The sequence below is a fragment of the Bemisia tabaci genome, chromosome 4 (genome assembly GCF_918797505.1).
Source record: "Bemisia tabaci chromosome 4, PGI_BMITA_v3".
NCBI lineage: Eukaryota > Metazoa > Arthropoda > Insecta > Hemiptera > Aleyrodidae > Bemisia > Bemisia tabaci.
This window is the reverse complement of record NC_092796.1, coordinates 50,052,828-50,077,437: the sequence shown is the minus strand read 5'-3', so window position 1 is coordinate 50,077,437 and position 24,610 is coordinate 50,052,828. Positions and strand designations below refer to the sequence as shown.

Below are 24,610 nucleotides of genomic sequence, written 5' to 3'. Positions count from 1 at the left end.
GAATTCCAAGCGAAGGAATCCCTGAAAATAATAATTTCCTTGCGAAGAAAAATGAGACCGATTCAATAAATTTACGTTTGAATTCTCGATCGGAAGCCGGATGTAAGACCGGGTTGTTTAGCTGGTCGATTATCGGCAAGGCGTCGTAAAATAATTAAAACGTTGAGCTTCATTTCCAAGTCAGTGCATTTATCAGCGAGCGAAAAAGTTAAATTGCTCGAGCAAAAACTTTCCTCAATTTTGCCGAAATAATGAGAAACTCCGGTCCGTGTTATGTTGCCGTGTCTTCGACGTGGCATGCTTGCTATGGCGGAGGGTAGCATTTTTAAGCTGGGCTAAAAGTTTGCTGAGACGCAGTACGCAGTAGGTTTACACTGGTAAGAGTTGACCGTATGATTCGGTTTAAGTACCCATGAATATAATGCAACCTCATCCCATCTAATAGTCGGTTCATGAAACTGAACTCTTTCTTTAAGGTCGATCAAGTTGAGAGCTCAGTTGCAGGAACCGAATTGTGCGAACGATACTGAGCACCGTCCTTGACTTGTGCACTCTCTCCTCTACTTTGCCAGCCTTAAATATATCTTTCGTAAGGAAAGAAAAAAAAAAGGAAATACATTTTCGCAAACAGTTCGCCCTGGTATAGGAAACTCGACAATTTTATAAGTATAATTCAATGATACTGAAATTTCAAAACTTTTGCCATCAAATAAAAAAATAAAAGCATGCATTGTCAGGAAATAACAATGATGTCATTTTTAGTCAAATCCACGTTTATCGTGCAAATAGTATTTGATACATAACGAGGAGGTAAAATAACGACAAGTCCTGTCCCAATGAAATAGTTTTTTTGTTACTCGATTAAACAGATTTACCAGATACACAAACAATGAAAATGCATTAAAAAATTGTTCCTTTCAAGAGCACTTATGCCCCCGATTAAAAAACAAGGAATAGAAAATACGAGTCAATCGAAATTATTTAATATTTGAGACAGATTTGTTTGCGGTAAAAACTTGAAGTAATAAAATTGATTTGCTTTAAGTCAGCCTTTTAGGTATGTAGAAGTCAGAAATGCATTGAAAAAAAAGTGAACTTGCTTTAACATTCTAAATGTAAAAAAAGTGTGAGAAATTGTAAAATGCTGAATTACTCGCTACATAGCAGTCACTTCAGCAGTGTCAAGATGTAAAACTAACTGCTGGAGTGGGTAATTGAGCATTTTATAAGTTCTCGCACGCTTTTTTTACATCTAGAATGTTAAATAAACTTCACCCATTTTTCGGTGTGTATTTTCGATGATTTTGCTTACAGTGAGCCATATGGACGGGTAAAGCTATGAAATCCAGAAATAGTGGGAGGACGGAAAACATTTCGTGCCCTCACTAATGCAGTCACTGTACTAACAATGGCGTGCGAGCCACCTGTTTTTTACCTGTGCTGACGTCAGAAAACGCATCCTGTCATCACACGAACTCAATACGTGGTGACGTTATTCGGTACATGGCGCAATTTTAAAGAGCTGTAACTGCATTCCGTTGGGCAGAATCAAATTTTAAGAGGGTTCCCTCAGGTTTTCTTAATGGATTTCTGCGTGCGGTTTCTTATGGCCTTCAAACCTTCAGTGACGATCCATTTTATGCGGTTTTTGCTAGTAAATATTGAAGCATATTACCGGGCAAAACCCATTCTTACGTCCGAAAATTATATGTTACTAGATTGATTCAGTATTACTCTAAGCATGCAGTTAGGTATTCAGTGAAGTGTATATCTCTGGAATAATCAGAGTGGAGCTGTCATCAAAAATGTCATCGAACAATATTTTCAACTCAACACTAAAAAGAATATAGGTGGGGAGAAAGAGTGGAGAGGAGATGCTTTACATTTTTTAAAGCTTTAAAACTTCTAATTCAAAACGAGTTTGAATTAATACAAGAAAATAGATGAAAGTGGGGCATCTTCCTTTACATGAACCAGAAGACCTTTGGTTGATCACCGATAAAAAAGGGATGCTAAAGGGGACATTGCTAAAGTAATTGCTATAGCAATTATTTCAGCGTTTTGAGAGTTCTCCACACTTTTTTACATCCAGAATGTTAAATCATCAACACTTTTTTTTCGGCGTAACGTGCACCAAAGAGATCTCTCTCTCTCTATGACTTATCTACTGTGGAATTCGGTTGCTAAAGAGAATGCTGTAAGTTATGAATGAAACAAAACTCACGTGGTGGCAGATTTACAACCAACAATGAATACACAATTTTTTAGGTATTCCGTCGTTTTCTCAGCATATCGTCGAGTTTGAATTTTCAAGGGCCGCAACAACTCATATCGTTAATGCAAATCCGTTTACATTCCCGAGCGCCCGCGGCGCGAATCTCACGGCGAATGATAAAAACTCGACTGTTGGCCCAAGACGGAGTGCAAGAAATTCGATTGAACCAAGGACCGGAGCAGCCCCGGCGGCGCTGACTCTCGCAAGACACGTAAAACAATTCGCCTCTTTCTGCGACCCCCCGAGCTTTCGTGCACTACAAAGCATCAACTTTGACTTTGACTTTCGCGACTCGTTCCTTTGTCGACGAGTCGCACAACTTTCATTAGACGGGGCCCGATGATGCAGGACCTCTGCACACGCTGAAAAAGATAGAAAAAAAAGGGGTCGGAAAAATACGGGGAAAAGCAATTTATTAAAACCAGATGGGATCGCGGACTGGGTCGGTGAGTCCTCTACTCAAAGCTCAATTTACACGGAAACTTAATTAAAATAAAATGCGTACCCTGCGAAGCGGCTCCTGAACAGCTACTCCCGACGCTTCCGAATCCGGTCCGGTATGGAACACTTCACTGTTTCAGCGTTATTAATCCACGTAACAGGTGGTGAAAGGCGTGTCCGAATTTTTCGCTCGCTCCCGGGATGGCGCACAACAGGAAAGATACACTTTTCACGCTCGAGTCTTTACCGAAACTGAGCAAACGGAAACGACTTTTTAGTTGAAGTCTCCACTAGAACTAAAGAAACGAAGGCAACTTTTTAGTTGAAGTTTAATCCACGTAACAGGTGGTGAAAGGAGTGGCCGATTTTTTCGCTCGTTCCCTGGATGGCCGATATGGCGCGCAACAGGAAAGATACACTTTTCACGCTCAAGTCTTTACCGAAACTGAGGGAACGGAAACGACTTTTTTGTTGAAGTCTCCGCTCGAACTAAAGAAACGGAGGCAAATGTTTTGGTTGAAACAACTTTTTAGTTGAAGTCTCCACTAGAACTAAAGAACCGGAGGCAATTTTTTGGTTGAAGTCTCCACTGGAACTAAGAAACGGTAACGACTTTTTTGTGGGGTGCGAGTGCGTGGATGAATCTCGAAAGTTGATCGAAAGCAACACTGATTATTTCACTGAAATTGCGTCGAGAGGAATTCCGACGAGTTTCGACGATGTCGGTGTGTGTCCGAAATTAAAAAATAGTTCTGCGCATTTCGATGTCCTTTTCGGGATGTGTCAGTCACAGGTTGGGAGAGAGATATTGTGACCTTTCGTTGAAAATGTAAACAGGAAAATTCGATTATTATGGACAGAATTTATTGCCGATGAGTTGAGAGGCTAAAGTCGCCAACTGTGTAGGATTTAAAAAAATGTATTGGTTTTGAACTTGATGAATGTTAAAAAAAAGTCATTTGAAAAGTATGTGTTATTTGAACTAATATGTGGGATGCATTTTGCAATAAGGAGCCAGTATCTATGACCTTTCCATGAACTCACCTATTTGCAAAATGAAAATAGACGATTCTCACTTTGCTGCTTCTATAGCGTTAATCAACGATAGTAATTCCTGTTCGCAAGATATGGTTCAATTATACGCTCTTACGATCACTTACTAATACTTGCTGAATAGAAGTTTCCTTTTCTTCCTTCCTACCTAATAAAACTCTCAAAACTTTGATTTCACTAAACTAAGTTTAGACCACAATGAGCTCTTATATGCTGAGAAAACACAATGTAACACTTTGAAGTGGTATTATTTCGACCGTTCGGTTGGTTCACCATTTAATGGCGAATCTTATTATCGAAACAATGGATTTAGAGTGAATACAGAAAACTACAAACATAAGTTTCGGAATCTTTATTATTTCTCCGCGCACACACACACACTCTTCAATTCACGTTATCGTGGCTACTTGAACATTTAATTTATCAATTCTGACTCTCCGTCAATTCGGTTACCAGATCAAGCTGGAATAAGCCGCACTTTGTGGTTAGCTTGTTTTAATAAAGTTAAAGTTTACGACTCCTATTAGACATTGCAGCAACACGACTTGAAGACCCTTTCCTATCAGCCTAAAGTAAACGGATTCGTTTAGATGAATATCCAGGCAAGCGACACACCCGCACATTATATGCATTTGTAAACGCAAGTTTAACTCAGCCAAAATCTCAAAGGCTGAACTATAAAAGCACTGGAAAATGTTTAAGTTTCTATTTATGACAGTACGTAGACTTTTAATTGTTTTTATTTTTTAAATTTGACAGAGTCTTTTTGAAGTATCATATATTTCTCCATCCGCGGGAAACGCCTGCTTGTTGTGCATACTTTGAATTCTTGAACATCGAAGAACTTGTTCGATGCTCGGGAAGCACAGAGACATTTCATTTCAATCGGTTGAAGAGAAATATAGTAACAGCGCGATTTCCCTCATTGTCATGCGGTGATTGGACTTGAGTTCATCGTTTCACCCTCGAAATCGAGTGACAAATTCCAAAGCGTCAAAAAGCGGCTCGGAACGGAACGACTGCTTAAGGCAACAGTCATTATCTCCAACGCTGAAAACCCCTTGCAACGGCCTTTTAAGCACGGACGAAAGAATGCTGCAACTTTATCCCTGCGCGGTTCATTAAGTTCGAAAAACAGTTCTTGACCTTCTTCAATCTGGAGATTTTATCTCACCCTTAACATCACTCTCCACTGTGCTCATTCCTTTTTCAATGTTATTGAGTAATACAGAGCATTACAGTGAAATGTGCCAACAGTGTACGAGAGCAAACTGTACGTACGCGCTCGTCTAATGAGCTTTGCGTCGAGGGTAAATTAGGGATTTAGGAGGCGGATGTATAAAAAAATATGTTTGGGATTTTCATATGCAGATTTTTAGCTTTTGTTCCTCTTAAATTTTTCGTGATTTAAAATCCTCTGGTTGAAGGGAGGAGGGAGGAGAGGTCCCGAAGCAACCATCTTTAACCTCGGCATTCTTCCTCTTGGAAAATTTAAACATTACAATACACCTTATTCTTTGAAAAAAGCTGTTGAATTTTAGCCATGTGAATTTTAAAATAGCTTTTTTCTTTAACTTAGGATGAACAGATGAAAGAATGATCGAGTAGCGTCTAATACCTAAACGGGAAATTAATCATTGGAAAATTTTACAGCTACCCTCAAAGAACCGGCTTTTGGTCAAGAGTTTACATCATTGCCGATTGAACTCAACGTGAATTTTTTAAAACAAAATAATGCGAGTTTGATCATTTTGTTTCCAGGATGAGCAGTTATTGATACATGTCGCAGAGCAATACGTCGAATTTGACGGTGAAACCTTCAAGTTTACTAATAGAACTTATACTGAATATTAATGGTCGACTTCTATTCAGTTATAGGAATGCAGTAACAACGGGCTCAGTGGTAACATGTACCACAATCCTCTTAGCATTTTCCATACTTATGGTGAATGCATTGATCCTGGTTATCTTCACTCAATATCATAATACGTAATAATCAGTTACAGAGACATAAATCAAGAAAACTGATGGTGGAATTTGCCATAATTTCGTTCGGAGTATTCGATCACTACGTAAACTAATCAGACTTACACAATTTGTGCCGAAGGTAATAGTTTTAGTGACGATCTTCAAGATAGTTCATGAATCATAAATGTCATCGAGTCATAAATCAAGAAAACCGATGGTGAAATACTAACTACTGATGGTAGCTAACTAATCAGACTGACACAATTTTTGCATATCTTTCATACTTTTGGTAACGATCTTCTAGATAGCTCATGAATCATAAGGGGGCTTTTCACAGCACATACTTTTCAAACGACAAAAGTTGTGAAGCCTCTTTCACATTTTCATGATGAAGCAATGCGCCTCGTTCTAACCGGACACCTGGCAGAAGCAAAACACCGACAGAAAATGTGGTCCTAGCTGGTGATTATTCCTTGGTGAAAACTGATGGTGAAATACTAACTACTGATGGTAGCAAACTTATCAGACTGACACAATTTTTGCCAATTGCATATCTTTTATACTTTTAGTGACGATCTTCTAGATAGCTCATGAATCATAAGGAGGCTTTTCACAGCACATACTTTTCAAACGACATTCTTTCACACTTTTATGATGAAGCAATGTGCCTCGTTCTAACCGGACACCTGGCAGAAGCAAACACCGACAGAAAATGTGGTCCTAGTTGGTGATTATTCCTGCGGTAAAAATTCTAGATAGGTCATGAATCAAATGGGGGCTTTTCACAGTACATAATTTTCAAACAACATAAGTTGCGAAGCCTCTCTCACATTTTTGTGATGAAGCAATGCGCCTCGTTCTAACGGACACCTGGCAGAAGCAAAAACCGACAGAAAATGTGGTCCTAGTTGGTGAGTATTCCTTCGAGAAAAATTCTCGTGTCCGCACTGGTAAAATCCGCGGGAAACAGGGAAGTTCCGCGGAATGGGGAGTCGGAGCGAACTGAAATATGCCGGATGGGTTGGCACTGACGCGGCGCCTATCGCGATATCGTTATCAGCGCTCGACACGGCGGATTATCTTCACCGGGCGAGTATCGCGGTTCGACTGTTGCGGTGCCGAGCGGAAACACGAAAACACGGCGATCGGTCGTGTTGCACGCACGAAATCTGCCGCGGAGCACAACAGGTGGCTCCGCGGGCGCGCTGGTTCCCTCTCCGGCCCGCAGATGTCAGCATCCGACGCGGCGCCACCCGCCGCTCGCTCGCTCGTGCCCGCTTCCCGTTTCCGCCGATCCGGGACTCCAATGCGCTCCACTCCTACTCCTTCCTCACTCCCGCCCGCGGATTCTCTTTTTAGTTCCTTCTTTTCCGCACGGAACAACGTAGCTTGATTTCAATTAACGGAAAGGTCGCCCGCTCAAACTCATAAGAAAGAATGGAAAACAACTTAATCAGCTAAAATTCACGTGATAAAATGGACCGCGTTAAACAGAAAGGAACCAAGCCACATTAGCCATTGCCAAATTTAATTGGGTAATTTAATTTTTTACATGAAAACAGTTGTGCGGATTTTCGGGCAACTTTCAGTGAATTTTCTCCACAGCACGAAGCAAATTCCTCAACATTTTCAAAAGGATTCGCACAAACGTTTTCCCGTAAAAAATTAAATTGCCTGATTAAAATTGGCAATAGCTGATGTGGCTTGGTTCCTTTCTGTTAAACGCGGTCCAAATAACAACTTAATTCAACTCTTATAACCTCGAGTTGCCCTGAGAATTTGAAGCCCTGGGAGCTGGCGAACCCCCAGGTCTGAACCAACAGGTATAAGATAAAACAAAACTAAACATTATAAATGATGTAAACTTCTCTGTTGTTTGCAACGTCCACTTCATTTTTTAAATTTAGTTACAATGCGTAAAATTCTAATGTGTAGAAGTTCACAATAAATGCTACGTAAAAAAAAAATAAATAAATAAATAAAAAAACTCTTTTGACTTTTAATTTTAACTCTGTACCGCCGTTTTATTGAAGAGAGCGAATATCTGAAAATTAAAGTGCTAAGAGAATGGGCCTATGCAGGAAAAAAAGCTTCGATCACATGAGACTCTGTAGTTTTCAGTCCGGGTAACTGAGGGTTTTGGTCATGGGAACAGAAACTCAGTTCAGGTACGGCGTGCATATGAGCGGTGCACGCTTCGGCAGACCCAGTATAGGCAATATGCACAACAGGTGTAACGGTGTAGCGTTTGAAGTATTTCTACGATGTCGAAGGCGCTGAATCTGGTGCGCGCGTGCACGCTTCCTATTGCCCCCGAAAGAATTCGCGGAGTCTGCGAATTTATACATACATACGTCAATTGCGTAGTCTTGCCCTTGTCCATTATGCAAAATTTGAATGCAGCTACATTCTTTCGTCAGGAAAACGCCGCATTTTCTTTCTGATTATAAAAATTCAGTCGTCGTTATTGAAAACGGACTGAAGCGGAAGGCGTACTTACAGGAACAAATTGAAAAATTTAAAGAACACAAAGACCGATTTAAATTCGTCAAGAAAGTCTCTTACCGGTTTAGCAACTTACGAAAGTACATAAAAACTATTTGTTCCTTCATTTTAACCAAATTTTAGTTATTAATCCAAAAGTTATACGACGAGGGGCTCTGTACACCCTTAAAATGTGTTTTGCTGTGTACTTTTAACGTTATCAAACAACAGCTGCTATCATCCTTAGTTCAACTCATAGCGCCACTTAAGAGAGGTCAAGTAATTTTGTACTACTCCAAAATTATGTCTTATTAAAAAACATTTACCGGCGGAATGTACACTTTAGAAAAATAGGAAATCGGCGGAAATTATAGTTCGGGACGATGGGCAATCAGCGGAATTTGGCTGCATGACGTTTCCGCACTGTGTCCTTTCCGTACCCTGGTTTCCTGATTGACATGTCCGCACCATTTTTTTTAAATCGTAATTTTTGAGTGCGGAGCAGCAACAGAGCAGTAGGTACGGGTACGGGTTCACTTATCACAAATACCGTCGCTGGACCAGCGCAGCGCGCTCGGAGACAATCAGGAACAAAGTTCTCGTAAGGTGCGTGTCACTGTCTTGCATTTTTGAGGAGATCGGTAATTGATCAGCGTATCCAATGCGTGCCCGTGTCCGGGAACCGCGTGTATTTTAAAGTGAACGTGAACCTGTTAGTTTCAATTCTGAGTACCTAAATGTTATTTTTACGTTTCTGACGATTATCGCTTCTTCAATCTAGTCATGATTACGATTTTGTTTTAATTTTATTTTAAAGAGATGAGCTTACATGTGTATTTTTAATCGTTGTGCGTTATAATTATTCGCTCGTGTACGTACGTTTTTATCTATTCAAGATCGGTTAAAGAAAAAAAAGAGTGCAATTATTTGCTGATGGTTGTTCAGGGCAAAATAAAATTCAATTCTGGCTGTCATGGTCCTTAATTTTATTCATGGTAGTAAAATTATTGAAGAAATATGTCTTAGATATTTTGAGTCCTTACATGGGCAAAAGGAAGGAGATTCAGCCCAAAGTGCCTACATATCATTTGCCACTAAAACAGCTGGAGATATTTTTACTCCATCCCAGTTACCTCCTATTATGTAATTGGCAAGAAAAAAGCAGCCCTACATTGTAAATACTTTAATGTATGATGATTTTTTTTTAATTTCAAAAAAACTCTTTGAAGACATGCGCATTCTTTCAATTCGTGACCACAATATAAACTGGACAGAGACAGCTGAAGTAAGAGTCCCAAAAAAATGAGAGTAAAACAATTTTTTTCAAGAACAACCATTCAGATAAAACCTACTTTACGCTAGATCTAGCCGATTTAAAGCGTTTTTCTGAGGCGAATAAACCGTTTTCCCCTGGATAGAAAGATTGGCGTCTGGCAGATTTGGAAGAAATTCAGGGACTGGTAAGTGTATTGAAAAATAGCAATAGTGAATATCCATTATGCAGTGTGGTAGGGAAGGAGATGATAGAAAATTTTAGTAAGGTATTATTCGAAATTGTGAATAAGTCACTCACAGAAGGAATTATGCCAAAGAAATTAAAATCGCGAGAGTTACTCCGATTAGGAAAATTGTGAAAGTGTGTTGAAAAGTTGAGACTGCGGACCATTTCTACAGGAAAGCATGCAGATATAATGTCACTTTGTTCTGGATTGGCACCATTGCTGTCTCATCAAACTTTCCCCAAAGCCCTCACAAACAAACTGAACCTTTATACATTTTATGTGCATCTATGGCTTTCCATTTTGATGGTGGATCTTAATGTTCTCTCTCCCTCTTATTGCATAAATTATTTTAATGTAATATAACCCCTTCCAAGTAACCTGACAAAGAGTGCGCGCTAGTATGTTTTAAAAACTTCTTCGTTTGATTTTGTTTCCGAATGTTCAAAACCAGAGAAAAAAGAGAAGTTCCGGAGCTGTGTGAAAGTTCTCTTCCTATTAGAGGAATGGATCTTCCAGGAAGCAGAATTCGTCAAAGCCACCGTAGGTGGTAGAGAAAAGATCTGGGCAAAAATTGCAGAAGCAGCGTCGCAAGAGTTTGGTGTTCCCGTGCTTCCAAGAAAGTGCGAAGGAAAATTCTGCGATCTGTGGAAAACTTACAGAGACAACGAAGATAGGGCTGCAAACTGCAAAGACTGGTGAGGCTAATATCTCATAGGAAATTTACAACATATTCGACAAGGTCTATGGGTCAAAGGAGAATGTTTCGCCCATTGCTGATCATATAGGAACGACGCCCAAGCCTCCCTCTTCCAGAAAGACTGGCCCCTCCAAAAAAAAACCCCTCATTGACACCACGTCCGTCTTACTTGCTGAATGCCAAAACCCCATCCTTGCCCTCAATGACCTTTTCCACGACTTCTCCCCCCGTCACTCAACCCACCCCACCCACCACACCTCTCCCACTCATCCTGCTTTAGTATGAACCTCTAATAAAACTTCTCCAACTTGCCCCTCGTCAGGTATTCAGCCGGCCACATCTTGGTCCATCCCAGTGAAACGAATAAAAAAATTGTCAGAAAGTACATCGACTCCTGGAAATTTGTCTTCTCTCACCTCATTACAGTCATCCAAATCTATCGCTGCTGCAACCACTGCCTTTTTCAGTTCGTTTCGACCCTCAACTTGTTCTGCCATTTCTTCCCAAAGCAGTACATCAATTCTCGATGAAGAGGTTCAGACGCTCTGAGCGATCCCCCTCCCATTGATCTGGTGAATGAGAATGAAGAAGTTCTCGGTAGAATTTTTCTCAGTGATGAGGGTCCTAAGAAACTGCTGAAAAAAACGGCAAGTAAACCCTTGAGCAAACAAAACTTACTCGAAAAGTATGTTGCCAGCAGAGAAAAAGATCGGGCTCTGAAAATAGAAGAGAAATTTATTTCCGCTTTTTCAGATGAAGATGATGAACCCTCGGGAAATGCGGAACATAGTGATGTCGAGACTGATGACCCCGTTGAATGTTCAAAACCTGTTCATTCAATCTGATAGTTCTGCCGAATTTCTCGGGTTTTCCCCGCCTGATCAAAATGAAAGAAGAAAAATACAAATGGGTAAGATAATTTTCCTGCATCAAATCATGTGTGATCAATCATGTGTGAAGAAAAAAGACGCTATCGAGAGCAGTTATTACAGGTAGAGCAAACTGCTGGAAACCGAAATATGCTGCTGGATCACACGTACCACTTGCTGAAGTCAGTCTGCTTGCGATACATGACACTCCACTGTCACCTCATTTGCAAGGGCGTTATATCCAAACTGCAAATTCGAAACGTCGAATTTACAACAAATTGATCCTCTTCCAAGGACATACATTCACTTCCAGCTTCAACGACGTTGCGGCTTTTCTAAACGAACGTTACCCTCAAGATTCCGTAATCGTATTCATTGAGAATAAGAAGAAGGTTAACGCATTAGCCGCTGGGCTGAACGGAATTGGTTTCCCGGTCGTTCGCTACCATAGCGACATGACTCCAATCAGTAAAGCTGCTGCCATGGACAGCTGGTTAGTCGGTAATCCCCGGTTCATCATTGCGACGTCGGCCATCTCTCTTGGCGTGGACAGTGAGCGATGCATCGGTACCGTACATTTCGGGCAGGCCTCTTCCATCTACAACCTGATCTAGGAAACAGGTCGTGTAGGTAGGAGAGGACAGCCATCGGAATGCATTACGGTCACCGATGCGTCGTTCACCTACAATAAAATGTGTTCCAAAATCGAGTTCCTTCAATCAAAGAACATTGAAAGCATTCCGGTAAAGAACATCTTAGTTGGCAACGCTGAATTGTTGGCTTGGGCGGCAAACAACCCAACGTTTGATCTGCATACCCGCCATGCTCCTGAAGTTCGTGGACCCTTCGATTGAGCCCGCACCGTGCGGACAATGCACGGTCTGCGTGACACCAGCGAAGGGTCTTCAACTTCCGGGGCTGGAGGAGGTTCTGAAACGCGTCGAACGTCGCATTTACACGATACTCGCAAAGGTTGTTTGTTGACATTGGCGAAATTCTTGTCGGGTCCAATTTCAGCATTTGCGGAGCGCAATTTTCTGGAGGAGTACCCTGAACGCTCTATTTTCAAACATTACAGTGTACAGATAATCCTCCAGAATATTGCGCTTCTTATTGCGAAAGGGCGGTTAAAACCCAACGTTACTCTCAACGATGAGACATTTGAAGCGACTAACTTTCACTTTGTTGAGTAATTTCTCAAAGGATTCGAAAAAGTGATTTTCCCCATGGAGAATACTTTAAAATTCGTTACCCCCGAACCGACTTGCTGATCGTACTAGAGATTCTCATATGAAGATTCATTAATATGTAAAAGTTAGCGAAGAAGAGGATGGTTCCACCATAAGTAATTTCAGAGCCGAACTTAAGTTAAAATTTAAAAAGGTTTTCTTGACATTTTTTTGAGTGTTTCTGTTTTCGTAAAATAGTCCATGTTCAATTTTTTTCACTGAGATTCAGCAGCAGCTCACCGCTATTGGTGCCCATGATGTTTTTAGTACATATGTAAATAGGTGTTTATCAAGTAGTGGTAGATGGTTGTGATAGGTTTCGATTAGTTTTATATTATGTATTAAAAGGTGCAATTGAATATTCTGCACCGTGGTTCTACTTCGGTGGTTCATGGTCTGTGGATGGCTCACCTGGATTTACCACTGAATCTTTCCGTGTCTTAAACCCCAAACTAGAGGCGGAAAAAAAATCACTTGTCGCTTGTCTGGTACTTGATGAGATGGCGATTAGAAAACAACTAGGAACTGATGGCCGCAGTTCATTTGGGTACGTTGATTTTGGTGCTGGGGCCAGCTCTGTTTGTTCCGATTTAGCAGGTCAAGCGCTAGTACTACTACTTGGAAAATACCATTAGGCTACTTCCTTACAAGTGGCGTTAGAGGTGAGCGAAAAGCAAACTAAGTAACGCAGTGCCTTGCTGTTTTCAGTGATATTGAAGTAAAACATGATACGGACAAAAACTTTGTCCTCACTATTGAGGTAATTACTCTTACACGCGATGGGCCCACGTGTAATTTTAGAATGTTCAAAATTCTCGGATGAAATTTTGATAATCTAAAAGAGTTGAAGACATATTTTAAGCACCCTGTAAATGGTGAAACTTGTTGAAATTAGTCCGAAGCACGCTTGGGGACAAGGAAATTATTTTTGATCCAGAACTCGGGGCTATTAAATGGAAATATCTGTTTGAGCTCGACAAACTTCAAACATCGATTCAAAATGGTTCAGGAACCATGGTGTGTATTAAGTACGAGAAGAGTCAGAGATGATTCCCAACACACATTTTTTGAGTGTGACCGTTTTCTGAGACTAAGACTGGAGTTATCAGCAGACCTTGAAGAAGATCTTACCGTGGATGCCTTCCACTGGGAGGTGACCAGAAGTTTTGGGGACTGGTGTAGAGTCAAGTCTTGTGTAAATAGTGTGCTAGAGACTAAAATACTTGTATTGTCAGCCCTTAATAGGGCCACAACCAATGCTATGTCATCAGGCACTTCCGGCTCAACGCACTCTGCATCTTATTTGAGGGGGATAGCGCCTTTCAGTAAATTCTTGAAGTTTAAATTAATTTCTGCCGTCATATAGTGTTTATGTTTTGTAAGCCAATGTCACATCTTGTAAAATTATACTGTTGCTGAATAAGTAATTTTTTAAAAAAAAAAACAAAAAAAACTTCAAAATATAGTCGATGCAAGGTTGGGGAATACAATTTCTGACCAACACATTTTTTTCAATCGTAAGAAGATGAATGTTCGACTAGCTCACTAGCTCATATGTAGTTCTGCCGCAGATTTACTACAATTCTTGAAAGATTCCAATTTTGAATAATTTAAAGATGCTGCAGTGACCATCAATATTTTAATGACTTTCGATACATTAACTGATGTCTATAATTCTAAAAATTTGCTTCAGCCTGGCTTAAAAAAAGCACTGAATGAAAATTCTTTTTAGAATGTTCAGAAGGTCCTCAATGCAAGTAAGGAATACATAAAAAGTCTGAAAGTTTCCCAGGAAGAAAAGGGGCTGCGGATTTTGAAAAGAAAGCGGAAAGCCGAGTATTTTAGGTTTCGTTATAGATATAGAGAGCCTGATTGCTCTGTTCACTTTGTTCTGCACTGGCGTGAATAAAATTTTAAGTTTTTTGCCAACCTATAAATTTTCACAAGACCACATTGAGATATTTTTCGGCCTATTTCAAATGCACTTAGGCTGGAACAATAACCCCGCCTCTCGACAGTTGCAAACAGCATGAAAGAAAAAATTAATCTACATGGAACTACGTCCAACAAGGTCTGGGAACTGCATTCCTCCCAAAGAGATACAAATTCTTGCTATCTGTACCTAGTTTGGAGCAGAGTGGTTCAGAAACTTTACTAAAAGACACAAACTCTCCATCAAGAAACCTCAGACAATTAAGCATGTCCGCGCAGATTAAGCTAATCCATGGTTTGTGAATTTTTTTTTCGATACCCTTATCAATCTTGTTGACACATCAGATTTGCGTGGGAAGCCCCGTTGCATATTTAATTGCAATGAGACATATTTTAGGCATGACCCATCAAAACCTAAATCCGTCGGTCAGTTTGTATACATAATCAGAAAAAAACCTACGCCTCTGGCCGTGAGAATACTTCAGTCTTCATGTGCTGCTCTGCAAGTGGTAAGACGCTTCCACTCCTTGAAGTATTCAAGGGCAAGCGGGTAATGGGCAGTTATTGGATTTAGGACGGAGACGCACACCTTATACTCGTCCGCAATCAAAGCATAGAGGTGAATGTTATTTTCCTTGAAATTCGTGCTTCCAAGTAAAGTTTTTCAATGCACAGCGAAATGGAAGGCGCATTAAGATGAAGTTACCTACTAGTGGAATAAAACTGTGTGGGTGGAATTAAACGATGAAGCGATATAAATGTGCAATGTCCCGATGACCTAACGGATAGACAGAAAGGAGTGTAAGGGTTTAAGAGTCAAACGGAAACTACATTTCATGTGAAGGTGCACAATGTTCATGTCGCATCCGCGACCGGTGACTGTGTCAGGAGTTTTATCGGTATACGTATTTAACGATGGCCCCCAATACAAATAACTACGGCTTGCTGAATGAGGGATAGTTTCTTTCAATGGAGTCACGGTGTTTGTTAGATTCTTTTGTACTTATTAATAACTAGTGTTTGTGGTATTCGATGATTGTATAAATATTCAAAAATAAGTGTCAAAGCTTTGCATATTTCCAACAAGATCGTCTCTAAATGGAAGTAAAGGGATCGTCATTTTGAATAAATGTTTGGCATTGAAATTGTAATCACCTGGTCCTACAAAGTTTAGAACGCTGTGCATTGCTAATAAACGACAAAGTAAATGCATTATTTTTCAATCTTTCTTTTTTCATTCCTAGATCTTCACGAAAATTTAGCTTGACCAAATTCTACACCGAAGTATTAAAATCATACCAAACTTATTCCAACTGCGTGAGGCCGCAACCGTGTGCCTTGGTTTGCGACGTTGCAGACTTCCTGTCACATTTAATTCTTTAAATGGAAAACCGCTCAACGGCTATTCTGAAAACATTGCCGTGATGTTTCTTCTGTGCGCGAAGAAAATTCTGCGAAAATTTCAAGGAATGATGTCAATTCGTCCTGCTTTAAAAATAACATAGAAGCGGTGATTTTCTAAAGCCGCTAACGAGACTTGTGGTTGCGGATTTACACCGTCGTCGATTTTACTTGGACATTATCCCGACTCATATCCTTGGTATGATTAAAAATCGTGCATATCTGGCTAACTTTTCCTGTCCTACTAATTTCTTAATTTCTATGTTCAGAAAATGGTGAGCTTGAAAGCTACAGCCAACGCTGATTGCACGGGGAGTGTTGAAAGAAACTTTACACCCAACCATAAGCTCCAAATTCACTTAAAGTAGAACTAAAGTTCACTAAAGTTCTCCTTTAAAGGAGATCCTGATGGAAAAAGGTCATTCGCAAAAACAAAATTGAAGAGGGCTTTAGTTGGTACGTGATTTTTCAGTGGACCTTTTCATTTGTCGTCTTATTTCAGTAATGTGAGTTGTGCTTGAATGTCCTTGATTTTTTCTACCGCTTTCAGGACCTTTTGACATCTTATTCGATCATTTTAGAATAATCCCTGTTTCTCTACTCACTATGTTCAAAATCGCACTGTGGGGACAGGAAGAAATCCTGGCCAAGCTTTGTTCCAAAATACTACTGTGCGACCAATCTTTGCTAGGGGTAACTGCTTGATTATTGGTCTGAAGCAATGCACTATATAAAGTGACAAAAAATGTCGGGAAATGAATTTTACAATATGGTTTAGGGCAAACAAATAGTGTTTTTCTCCGCCATTCAAAAGTAATTTTTGACTTCACCATCTTAACATTTAAGTATTTATGCACAGATATGTGATCCTGATAACATGCAATCTGGCAAGAACGAGGATGGAAGGAACGAAACAAGTGTCTTATTCATGGGCAAAATTTATTTATTTTACATTTTCTATTAAACTTTCATAAAAATAAAACAACAATATAACGGCGAATACAGTAATGAAAAAGATAGATTATATATTACAAAGGCGGAGACGCATATTTACAAGAGATCTTTCGCAAAGTCAACAATCGTGACCGAGTATTTGCTACTTAACCAGGAGGAAAAAGCATACACATATTAATAGAGAGTATTTCTGGCTGACTCTCAACTGCGCCTCGCCACCGTGTTGCATCGCGGCTGGATATTCACCTGCAAACAAAAATATCACAGGAGACTCAACAATTTGCAGGAAAAAATTTAACCCAAAAAATCACCAGGGCGTCTGCTATTGTTCAGTTAGGTACATTTCTTAACACTTGTTTTATTTTCAATTCCTCTATAAAAATTATCTATTTGCTGAACACAATCCTCGCTTGAGCATACTGAAACAGTGCGGCCAAAACTGCAATAACGGCAAAGGAATATCGACAAGGCAAGCGCAGAGGCTGATTTAATAATCATTTTACATCTCGTTGCTCAGGCGCAACGAAACAACTATTCGTACACTCCGGAATGCGTGAGGTATCACGCCGCAATTGAAGGCGTTTGCGAAACGACCGACTTTCCATATCGGGATTCTCGTGTCGCATAAATTTTGGAGCATGAGATGAATGGTATGACTGATCTTACGAGCTAAAGCGACAGTTATGCGCACATTTTCTTGTTTTAATTTTTTGTTTATAGCTTTCGCCCTAGTTGATACTGAGCGTGTAAATGTGCTTTCGTTCTACTTGAGCTTTTAAGACAAGTAGGTTAGCACGCAAAAAGAGAACGAGATGCGTTGGAAACATCTGATTGAACGAGGGAAAATTAAATTCCGTATAAAAAAAAACCGTCTCCTTTCAATGCCTTTTATGTGTTTAGTTGTTGCGCAGAGGGTAATAAAATTGTTGGATCATGGAAAGCAAGTTGTCCCACAATATATTTTAGTTGCTACAGAAATTGTAGTTTACTAGTCCGTATCAAATTATTTTGATCAGGATAGTGTTGTTTGATTCAGTAATAATTTGTTTGCTTCTTCTTTTCTTTTTTTTTCCTGCGAGAAGTACGAGTTTCCGTGTCATAGCAGTTTATTGTTTCAAGTGTACGAACAGTTTGCAGAGGGAACGTTGAAAGTAAGATTAAGCATGCAAATCAACTACTTAAGATAGCCGCAAGGGATTAGATAAAATTGTTTAGAAGCTTCAACAGAAGTGGAGATATTTTTGTGTCATTTCAATTTCTTGATACAGTAGAATGCCTGCGTAAGTACTTGATAAACGGCTCTTTGTTATTGTGAATGAAATAGACAAAGACATAGACCATAAATTGAAATATACATCCACCTAATTTTAAGCTCAAATAGAAGTAGTAGTAGTAGTAGTATAGTAGTAGTATAGTAGTAGTAGTAGTATTTCCTCGAAGGATATTTTCAGATCCTGATAGCTCTTACGATGCTGCGGTAGATTTTGATCAAGATATAATAGTATGTAATATCAGAAATCTGAGAACTGCATGGTTATTATTTTTGATCTCTGCATTCAACAACAAGTTAACAGGTGTAAAGTGAAAGTACCTACAATACAGATACACACTTGTTTCCGTACACTCACATTAATATTTACCTGGATTGATATTTTTAAGTTAAGTAACAAAAGATAATCAACCTGAATTGGATTCCTGCAGTTTAATTGAGACGACTCCTACAAATCCTTTGCCTACCTCCAGGTCTCTTTTTTGAAAACAAATAACAATGCTCCACTGTCTTCTTGTCTAGTAGAAGATGGCAGGATTTCTGTAGTAGAACCTTCTACTTCTGGAGACCTACACGGAAAAAAGGATTAGCTGCTCAGCACTAACTGTCTAGATCAAATGGAGCCAGCTGATATGACAGTACTACTGCGACCAACAGTCTGTAGGGCTGGACCCCAAAGTTTTAGGGCTCAGCGCTACTGCCATACTAGCTGCCTCCATTGATCTAAACTGCAGTTAGTACTCAGCACTATTTCCTTTTTTCCGTGTACCCCTCAATCCTTAATATAGCCTTCTTGTAGGTTGTTATTGACAAGTAGCGCACTAATCAGCAGTTCATAACGGTGAAAATGAACGTTCTTGGTCTGCTTTGGACGAACAGCATTCATACCAACAGGAGTTAGTTAGTTGTACCTTCATTACAGATTCTGTTTCCGGTATTCTTAGGGAAAGTCAAGCCAAAAGGTGTGCAATGGACCAATAGAGAAGGTACGAATTTAAGCAATCTGATACATGCTCCTTAACCAGAATTTCACGGAGAACGGGATTTGCACAACTAAAATTACTGAAACTAACTTCTAACGAAGATGTTTATTTACGTTTTTATTTCACACTGGTTACGAGGAATTTGAACTGCCCGCGCACAAGAAACTCAAAGCTCTACGTGAGTCAAATCGAGCTCTACAACGGTTTCGGCAAGCTTCTCAAACGAGCAATGTTCATTTCCCACCGTGTGTTGTTAAAACTATAAGCAGTTTGTTATAGCTGAGCCAAAGCATCAAGATTGAGGTTGCCTTTCTATATCGCAGAGACTGTCATGATAAATGTTTAGCGCGCGATGTGAATCACGTAGAGCATTGAGTTTTCATGAGCGGGTGGTTTGAATTCACGCATCACAAATTATTGAATATCTTCGTAAGGAATTGATTTCGGTAATTTACGTTGAAATCGTGTTCTGCGTGAAATTTTGGTCGAGAAACATGTATCAGAATGCTGAAATTCGTACCTTGTCTGGCGGTTCAGTCTGCCCCTGAGAGAAATAGCACGCATGACGCGGCACAGCCAACGGGCTAGATCGCGAGACTGCCATAAGTTCAATTTGTGTCGAAATGAATCAAGATTTTCAGGAAAATAAGGTCCACGCGCGTCGAGGGAATGGATGGGGAAGCTTTGTATGATTAGACGACCTCAGGACTGGAGGCGACCTGGACCCAGGACTCTGGACTTAGGAGAGACGCATATAGAGCAGAGCTGACTGATATCCCCAGAAGACTGTCGTCTCTTTAAAATAGAGGTTCGACAAAGAGAACTTTGGGTCTCGTCAAAAAGATGGAGGGAGAAGAAGGAGATTTGGCTGTTGAACATTTCGCACATCAAACAAGTCCACGTAAGGTGAAGCTAAACAGCCAACAAGAAGAGGGTAAAATGGCCGAGGTAGCCTGTGTTGGGAAGCGTTGTATCCCCAAAGGTAAAGGCTTCCATCATTGCTGAGATGCCGCAGTAGAGGGTCCATCCTTTGTTTCTGTGCCTTTATTAAGGGTAAAAGTTTCCAGAATAAGTACGCATGGTCTCCTACATTACGCCTCCGTGTTTTTCATGATGTGGGAAAATGTTTTGAAAACTTAAATGGTAGAAAAGGACTTTAAAAAGAGTGGAGACACTCAAATAGGTTTCTAATTTGAATTGCAGTACAGGTTCTCCTGCAATAATATGTACCGAACCAGGAGTCAACATTAATTATGTTCCAACACTAATAATCTCACTTTTCAATTTGAAAACACAATTTTGATTTAATTATATCAGAATGATCTAACGGAAAAAAATACGCTTATCTCGGATTGCACAGAAATCTAAACCTCATTTTTTCATTCGGAACTAATAACATCGATACAAAAACTCCCCTGAATAATGTTTATCGTTTTTGGCGTGCCTATGCTAATGATTCATACAACGAAACATGTAAAGTTGGCTTTTGGCCCATTTTTATTAATGAGGGTATGAAAAATGTTTTCCGTGATTCAAATAAGTCCACTCTTTATCCCTACAAAAATTTTGCTCGAGGTGGAGTAAAATTTTTTGCCTAGGGTTGCATTTACAAGTGAGCAGGTTAATATCGTGAAAATCGTACAGAGGTGATATTTGATTTACATCTATTCATGAGCAGTGCTCAGGTAGCCTTGATTCACGCTAAAGTTTGATACCACTATTCCAACTCCTGTATAGCCACTTTTGCCTATGTCATGAATTGAAGGCATAACACCGTTCTATCTTCACACAGTTGGCGAAAAATGTTTACTTTCGTAAGATTTGAAGCAATTATATAATTTAAAAGAAATTGCTACAAGAATTTTGAGCACTTATCTTATATTTGGTTCATTTTGAAGGGAATACTAGTTGTAAGGGCCAGATCGGACTCCAAGGACATATTTAGACATTTTGCCGGTTTTCTTAGCCTCAAATTTTCGTTATCTCAACCTAAAAAGTCGTCTCGCTCTCGCCTAATTACATATATGATTTTCTTCACCATTTTTGCATCCTCTCTATTTTTCTCAAGCTTTAAGTTTCGCAAGTTCAAACTCACGCAAAAAGGAATCCACAAGAAATCCCTACATGTTATGGATCAATCTCGTCAAGCGAGCGGATCTGAGTGGCCGGGGTCTGTCTTCGATATGCCTAGCCACACATAGATGCGCCAATTTGTTTCGAGCTTATCTAAGTCAACCCTCAGGCCGATAAGCCCAGGAAAAATTAGCTAAAACCGGGCAGACTTTGTTGCGCACAAGCTGGACTAAAGCTCTGCCCAAAACCGAGAAATTTGTCTACCGCTGACCGGAAAACCGTCAGCCGCTAAGGTCACTATACCGGAAATATTTTAACCCTTAACCGGAGAACTGTCCATGGTACTTTACCAGAAAGCTTACAATCGCTAGGCGCTGACCGGTAAACCATCAGCCTCTAAGGTGACTCTACTGGAAAATGTTTTTATCGCTGTACATTAAAAATGACCTTAAAATGACCATACGTGAATATGAAGAAAAAAAGTAGGTTTGGCTGAAAGCACGCAAACTGAACAAGGAAAAAATCCCATCACCGCATAAAGTTCAAATATTGTCTGTATACCTTAATTATTTGTTGGAGCAATGCCTCGCATTGTTGCACAAAGGAGTTGCGTTTTGGACTGTTCTTCTTGCAATTGTTCGGGTACCTTCTCACGGACGAACTTTTTGTGAATCACACTATGCACTCGAGTTGGCCTCTTAGAGACTTAATGACCTAAGGGACATTCTGGGGGGGGGGGGGTTGCTTTCAGCACGTTTGAAGCTCCAAATCCGCTCCTCTCACGGTAGAAACTTATTTCATGTGTAAAGAACGGCTAATTTTCCATTGTGTCCACAAGTTCTTTATACACATACCCTACACGACCAAAATAGTTCTTCTAACATCGCCTTTTGCCAGTTTTACAACATAAAACAGATATTTTGTCACAACTCACTTGAGCTGCCTTTTGTTTGTTGTCAGCACCACCAGACGCAGTGTTACAGTGATGCGAGATCAACATCTTGTCTGCCTGTTGATCTGTAATGATACTTAGATGCCAAGTCACCTCTGCGGCAAAGCTTTTCCCGCTTAGTGCGGTAAAAACAATTGCCGGACCCACCCGATTTCATTTAAATTGGGCCCACCTACATGTGCAGGGACACAAAGGGCACATCTAGGAGCCTTTTAGCTGTTCAAGATCGGCCTAGGCACATCAAGGTGCGTTCACGTGGATCTACTTCCACTCGCTCGAGGAACTCGGCCCATAACATGTACGAACAAAAACCAGCCTAAAATCAGCTATTTCTCAATGAAACGAAAATTATAAGGCGTAGAGATTTTTTTTGTAGCTAAAAGCAAACTAGATGGTCTACATTTCTCATTTTTCCTCTTTAATTCTCCATCTTGTGAACAACGAAAGAAGTGGAAAGACTCAGCCTCCGCGGTTTTGCATCATACAAGCATATATCGACGGTGAAACTACCAAACCACGTATCTCGGTTTGCGACGTCGCATACTTCCTGTCATACTTTATTTTTTAAATGAAAAACTACTTAACGTCCAGTCTTGAAAATTTCTGTGATTTTTCCTCTTCGTGCGGAGAAAATTCTGTGAAAATTTCAAGGAATGATATTGATTTGGTCTACTTCAAAAAAATAAAATGCGAGCGTAGATTTTTAAACACCGCAAACGAGATACGTGGTTTGGTAGTTTCACCGTCGATATACCGGTTGTCACAAACTTCAATCATAGCACTTCGATGGGTTAAAACAGCGCTGAGAGTTTGCAAAAAAAACCGATTTGGGAAACACTTTCGTTGCATCTCAAGCAATTCGTTTTTTTTTCTTCTTCTTTTTTGGCTGATTTATTGGCCTATGTTTCGATTTTGTACCTACAATCATATGGGCGTCATATGTAGCAACTATTTAGCGTCCGTAGAAATCATCGTGGGATTGGTACATCCATGCTCTGTAGGCTCTCAAAATTTCAGGATTAAGGCCCAGTAGAACCTTTTGCTACAGATTCACTCGTCGCAATTCCGTGAAAATTTGTCGTCATTTCCGGGATTCAAACCCGGAACCTATTGAGCTACAGCCAGACACGTTGACCGATAGGCCAAAACTGGCTGGGAACCTTCAAATCCTGAAGCGATCGGCGGCATAAATTCCGAATCCCGACCTCGTGATGGACATTTCAACGGCAGCCGAATTCCACATCTCAACCTCAGGATGGGCATGATCTCAACTTGACTACCGACTACACTTCCAACCTTAACCAGGTGAATCAATTTCTCAGTTCATGCTTTGTCCCCCAAATGTTCTTCTTTTCTCTTCAGGTTGCGTAGCATCATATTTTTGTAAATGTCCCACTCAGAGGCGGAGGATGATATCACAGTAATTGATACGTCACTTGGTCCTAATACTTCCCAAGACCCATTACGGCACTCTACGCGTCCCACAAAACTTCCAAGCACCCTTTTAGACTTTGTGGTCTCATCTAAAGTAGTTCGTAAATTAACTTTTAAAAAACAGCTCCAGAAATGTTCATCAATAAGGAAAATGGAGCACTTAATTTAGGCAAAATAAATTTGTCGTCATTCCCAGGATTCAAACCCGGAACCTATTGACCTATAGCCAGACACGCTGACCGATATAGGCCAAAACTGGCCGGGAACCTTCAAATTTTAGGGTGATCGAACGTAATTTAGGGAGAATTAATTTAAAATTAAGGCACATATAAAGTGGAGAATCACGGCAGTGATTGCACCTCAACTATACTGACCATTCAACACGTGCACCATAACAGCTTTGGGCTGGGCATTAGAAGGATTGCACTGATAGCGGCCGGTATCCGTCGGCCTGGCTTTCTGAAGAAGCAAGAAACTCACGGTTGTTTCACCCTTCTCCGTTAGTACGTTGACACCGCCTCTCGGTGAATCGTAACTGATAATCTGAAAAAGACAACAGTCATTGAAGCTCGCGAAAGGTTGGCTAACATTTCCTTCCCGGCATCTTCGTGATCAAGATTTACGTACATTCATATAATTTTACGATGAAATTTTTTGCCCTCGACTGATTTGAACCTTCACTGCAGAGAGTAGCTGACTTATTTTCTTTAATTCAGGAAGAATTATTGTAACTTTCTTATCGAAGAAAAATTAAATTTTCTATAAATTAGAGAAAAAGAGAGAGAACTTGAATTGAAAACGTTTCATTCACTCAAAACTTCTTGGTCTCAAGCAGATTTCTCTTCGGTCAAAGATGACTATCTTTAAATGGAAACAAATGCTTTTTAACCTGCAGTCTGACCGCGCTTGCAAAAGACTAATTTTGATGGTAACTTTTTCATAATCAGATTTTATAAATTCAATCTATGAGGAAGATACAAAAGCGAATCCAGGAGAGAGGCCATGAAAACAAGGATCTTTTCTCTAGATCAAAAAAGCGAAAAACGAAATCAGAAGCAAAGAAAAAGTTAAGTCCTTACGAAAATCAAGGGCA

The 24,610-nt window shown here is 40.1% G+C and overlaps 2 protein-coding genes across 15 annotated transcripts in view; both read right to left on the bottom strand.

Annotated features, from left to right (window-relative positions):
• Positions 1-6,953, bottom strand: part of LOC109042497 (adenylate cyclase type 5) — a 184,497-nt gene extending 177,544 nt beyond the window's left edge. Inside the window, exons 1-2 of one of the 12 annotated variants that reach the window (XM_019059272.2) lie at positions 5,861-6,951; positions 2,781-3,614 (exon numbers count right to left, since the gene is read on the bottom strand). The gene's annotated coding sequence lies outside the window, so the exon portion shown is untranslated. Of the gene's footprint in view, positions 1-2,780 lie in introns of all 12 variants that reach the window. The other 11 variants (XM_019059274.2, XM_072299997.1, XM_019059275.2 and 8 more) reach the window with 11 other exon arrangements.
• Positions 6,954-16,773: 9,820 nt separating this feature from the next.
• The window catches only part of LOC109042459 (neurotrimin), a 540,449-nt gene continuing 532,612 nt past the window's right edge, over positions 16,774-24,610 (bottom strand). For all 3 annotated transcript variants that reach the window (XM_072299994.1, XM_019059206.2, XM_072299995.1), the window contains exons 6-7: positions 23,892-24,060; positions 16,774-17,051 (exon numbers count right to left, since the gene is read on the bottom strand). In XM_072299994.1, coding sequence (XP_072156095.1) covers positions 16,948-17,051; positions 23,892-24,060 — 273 coding nt within the window. In that variant the 3' untranslated portion in view covers positions 16,774-16,947. The remainder of the gene's footprint in view (positions 17,052-23,891; positions 24,061-24,610) is intronic.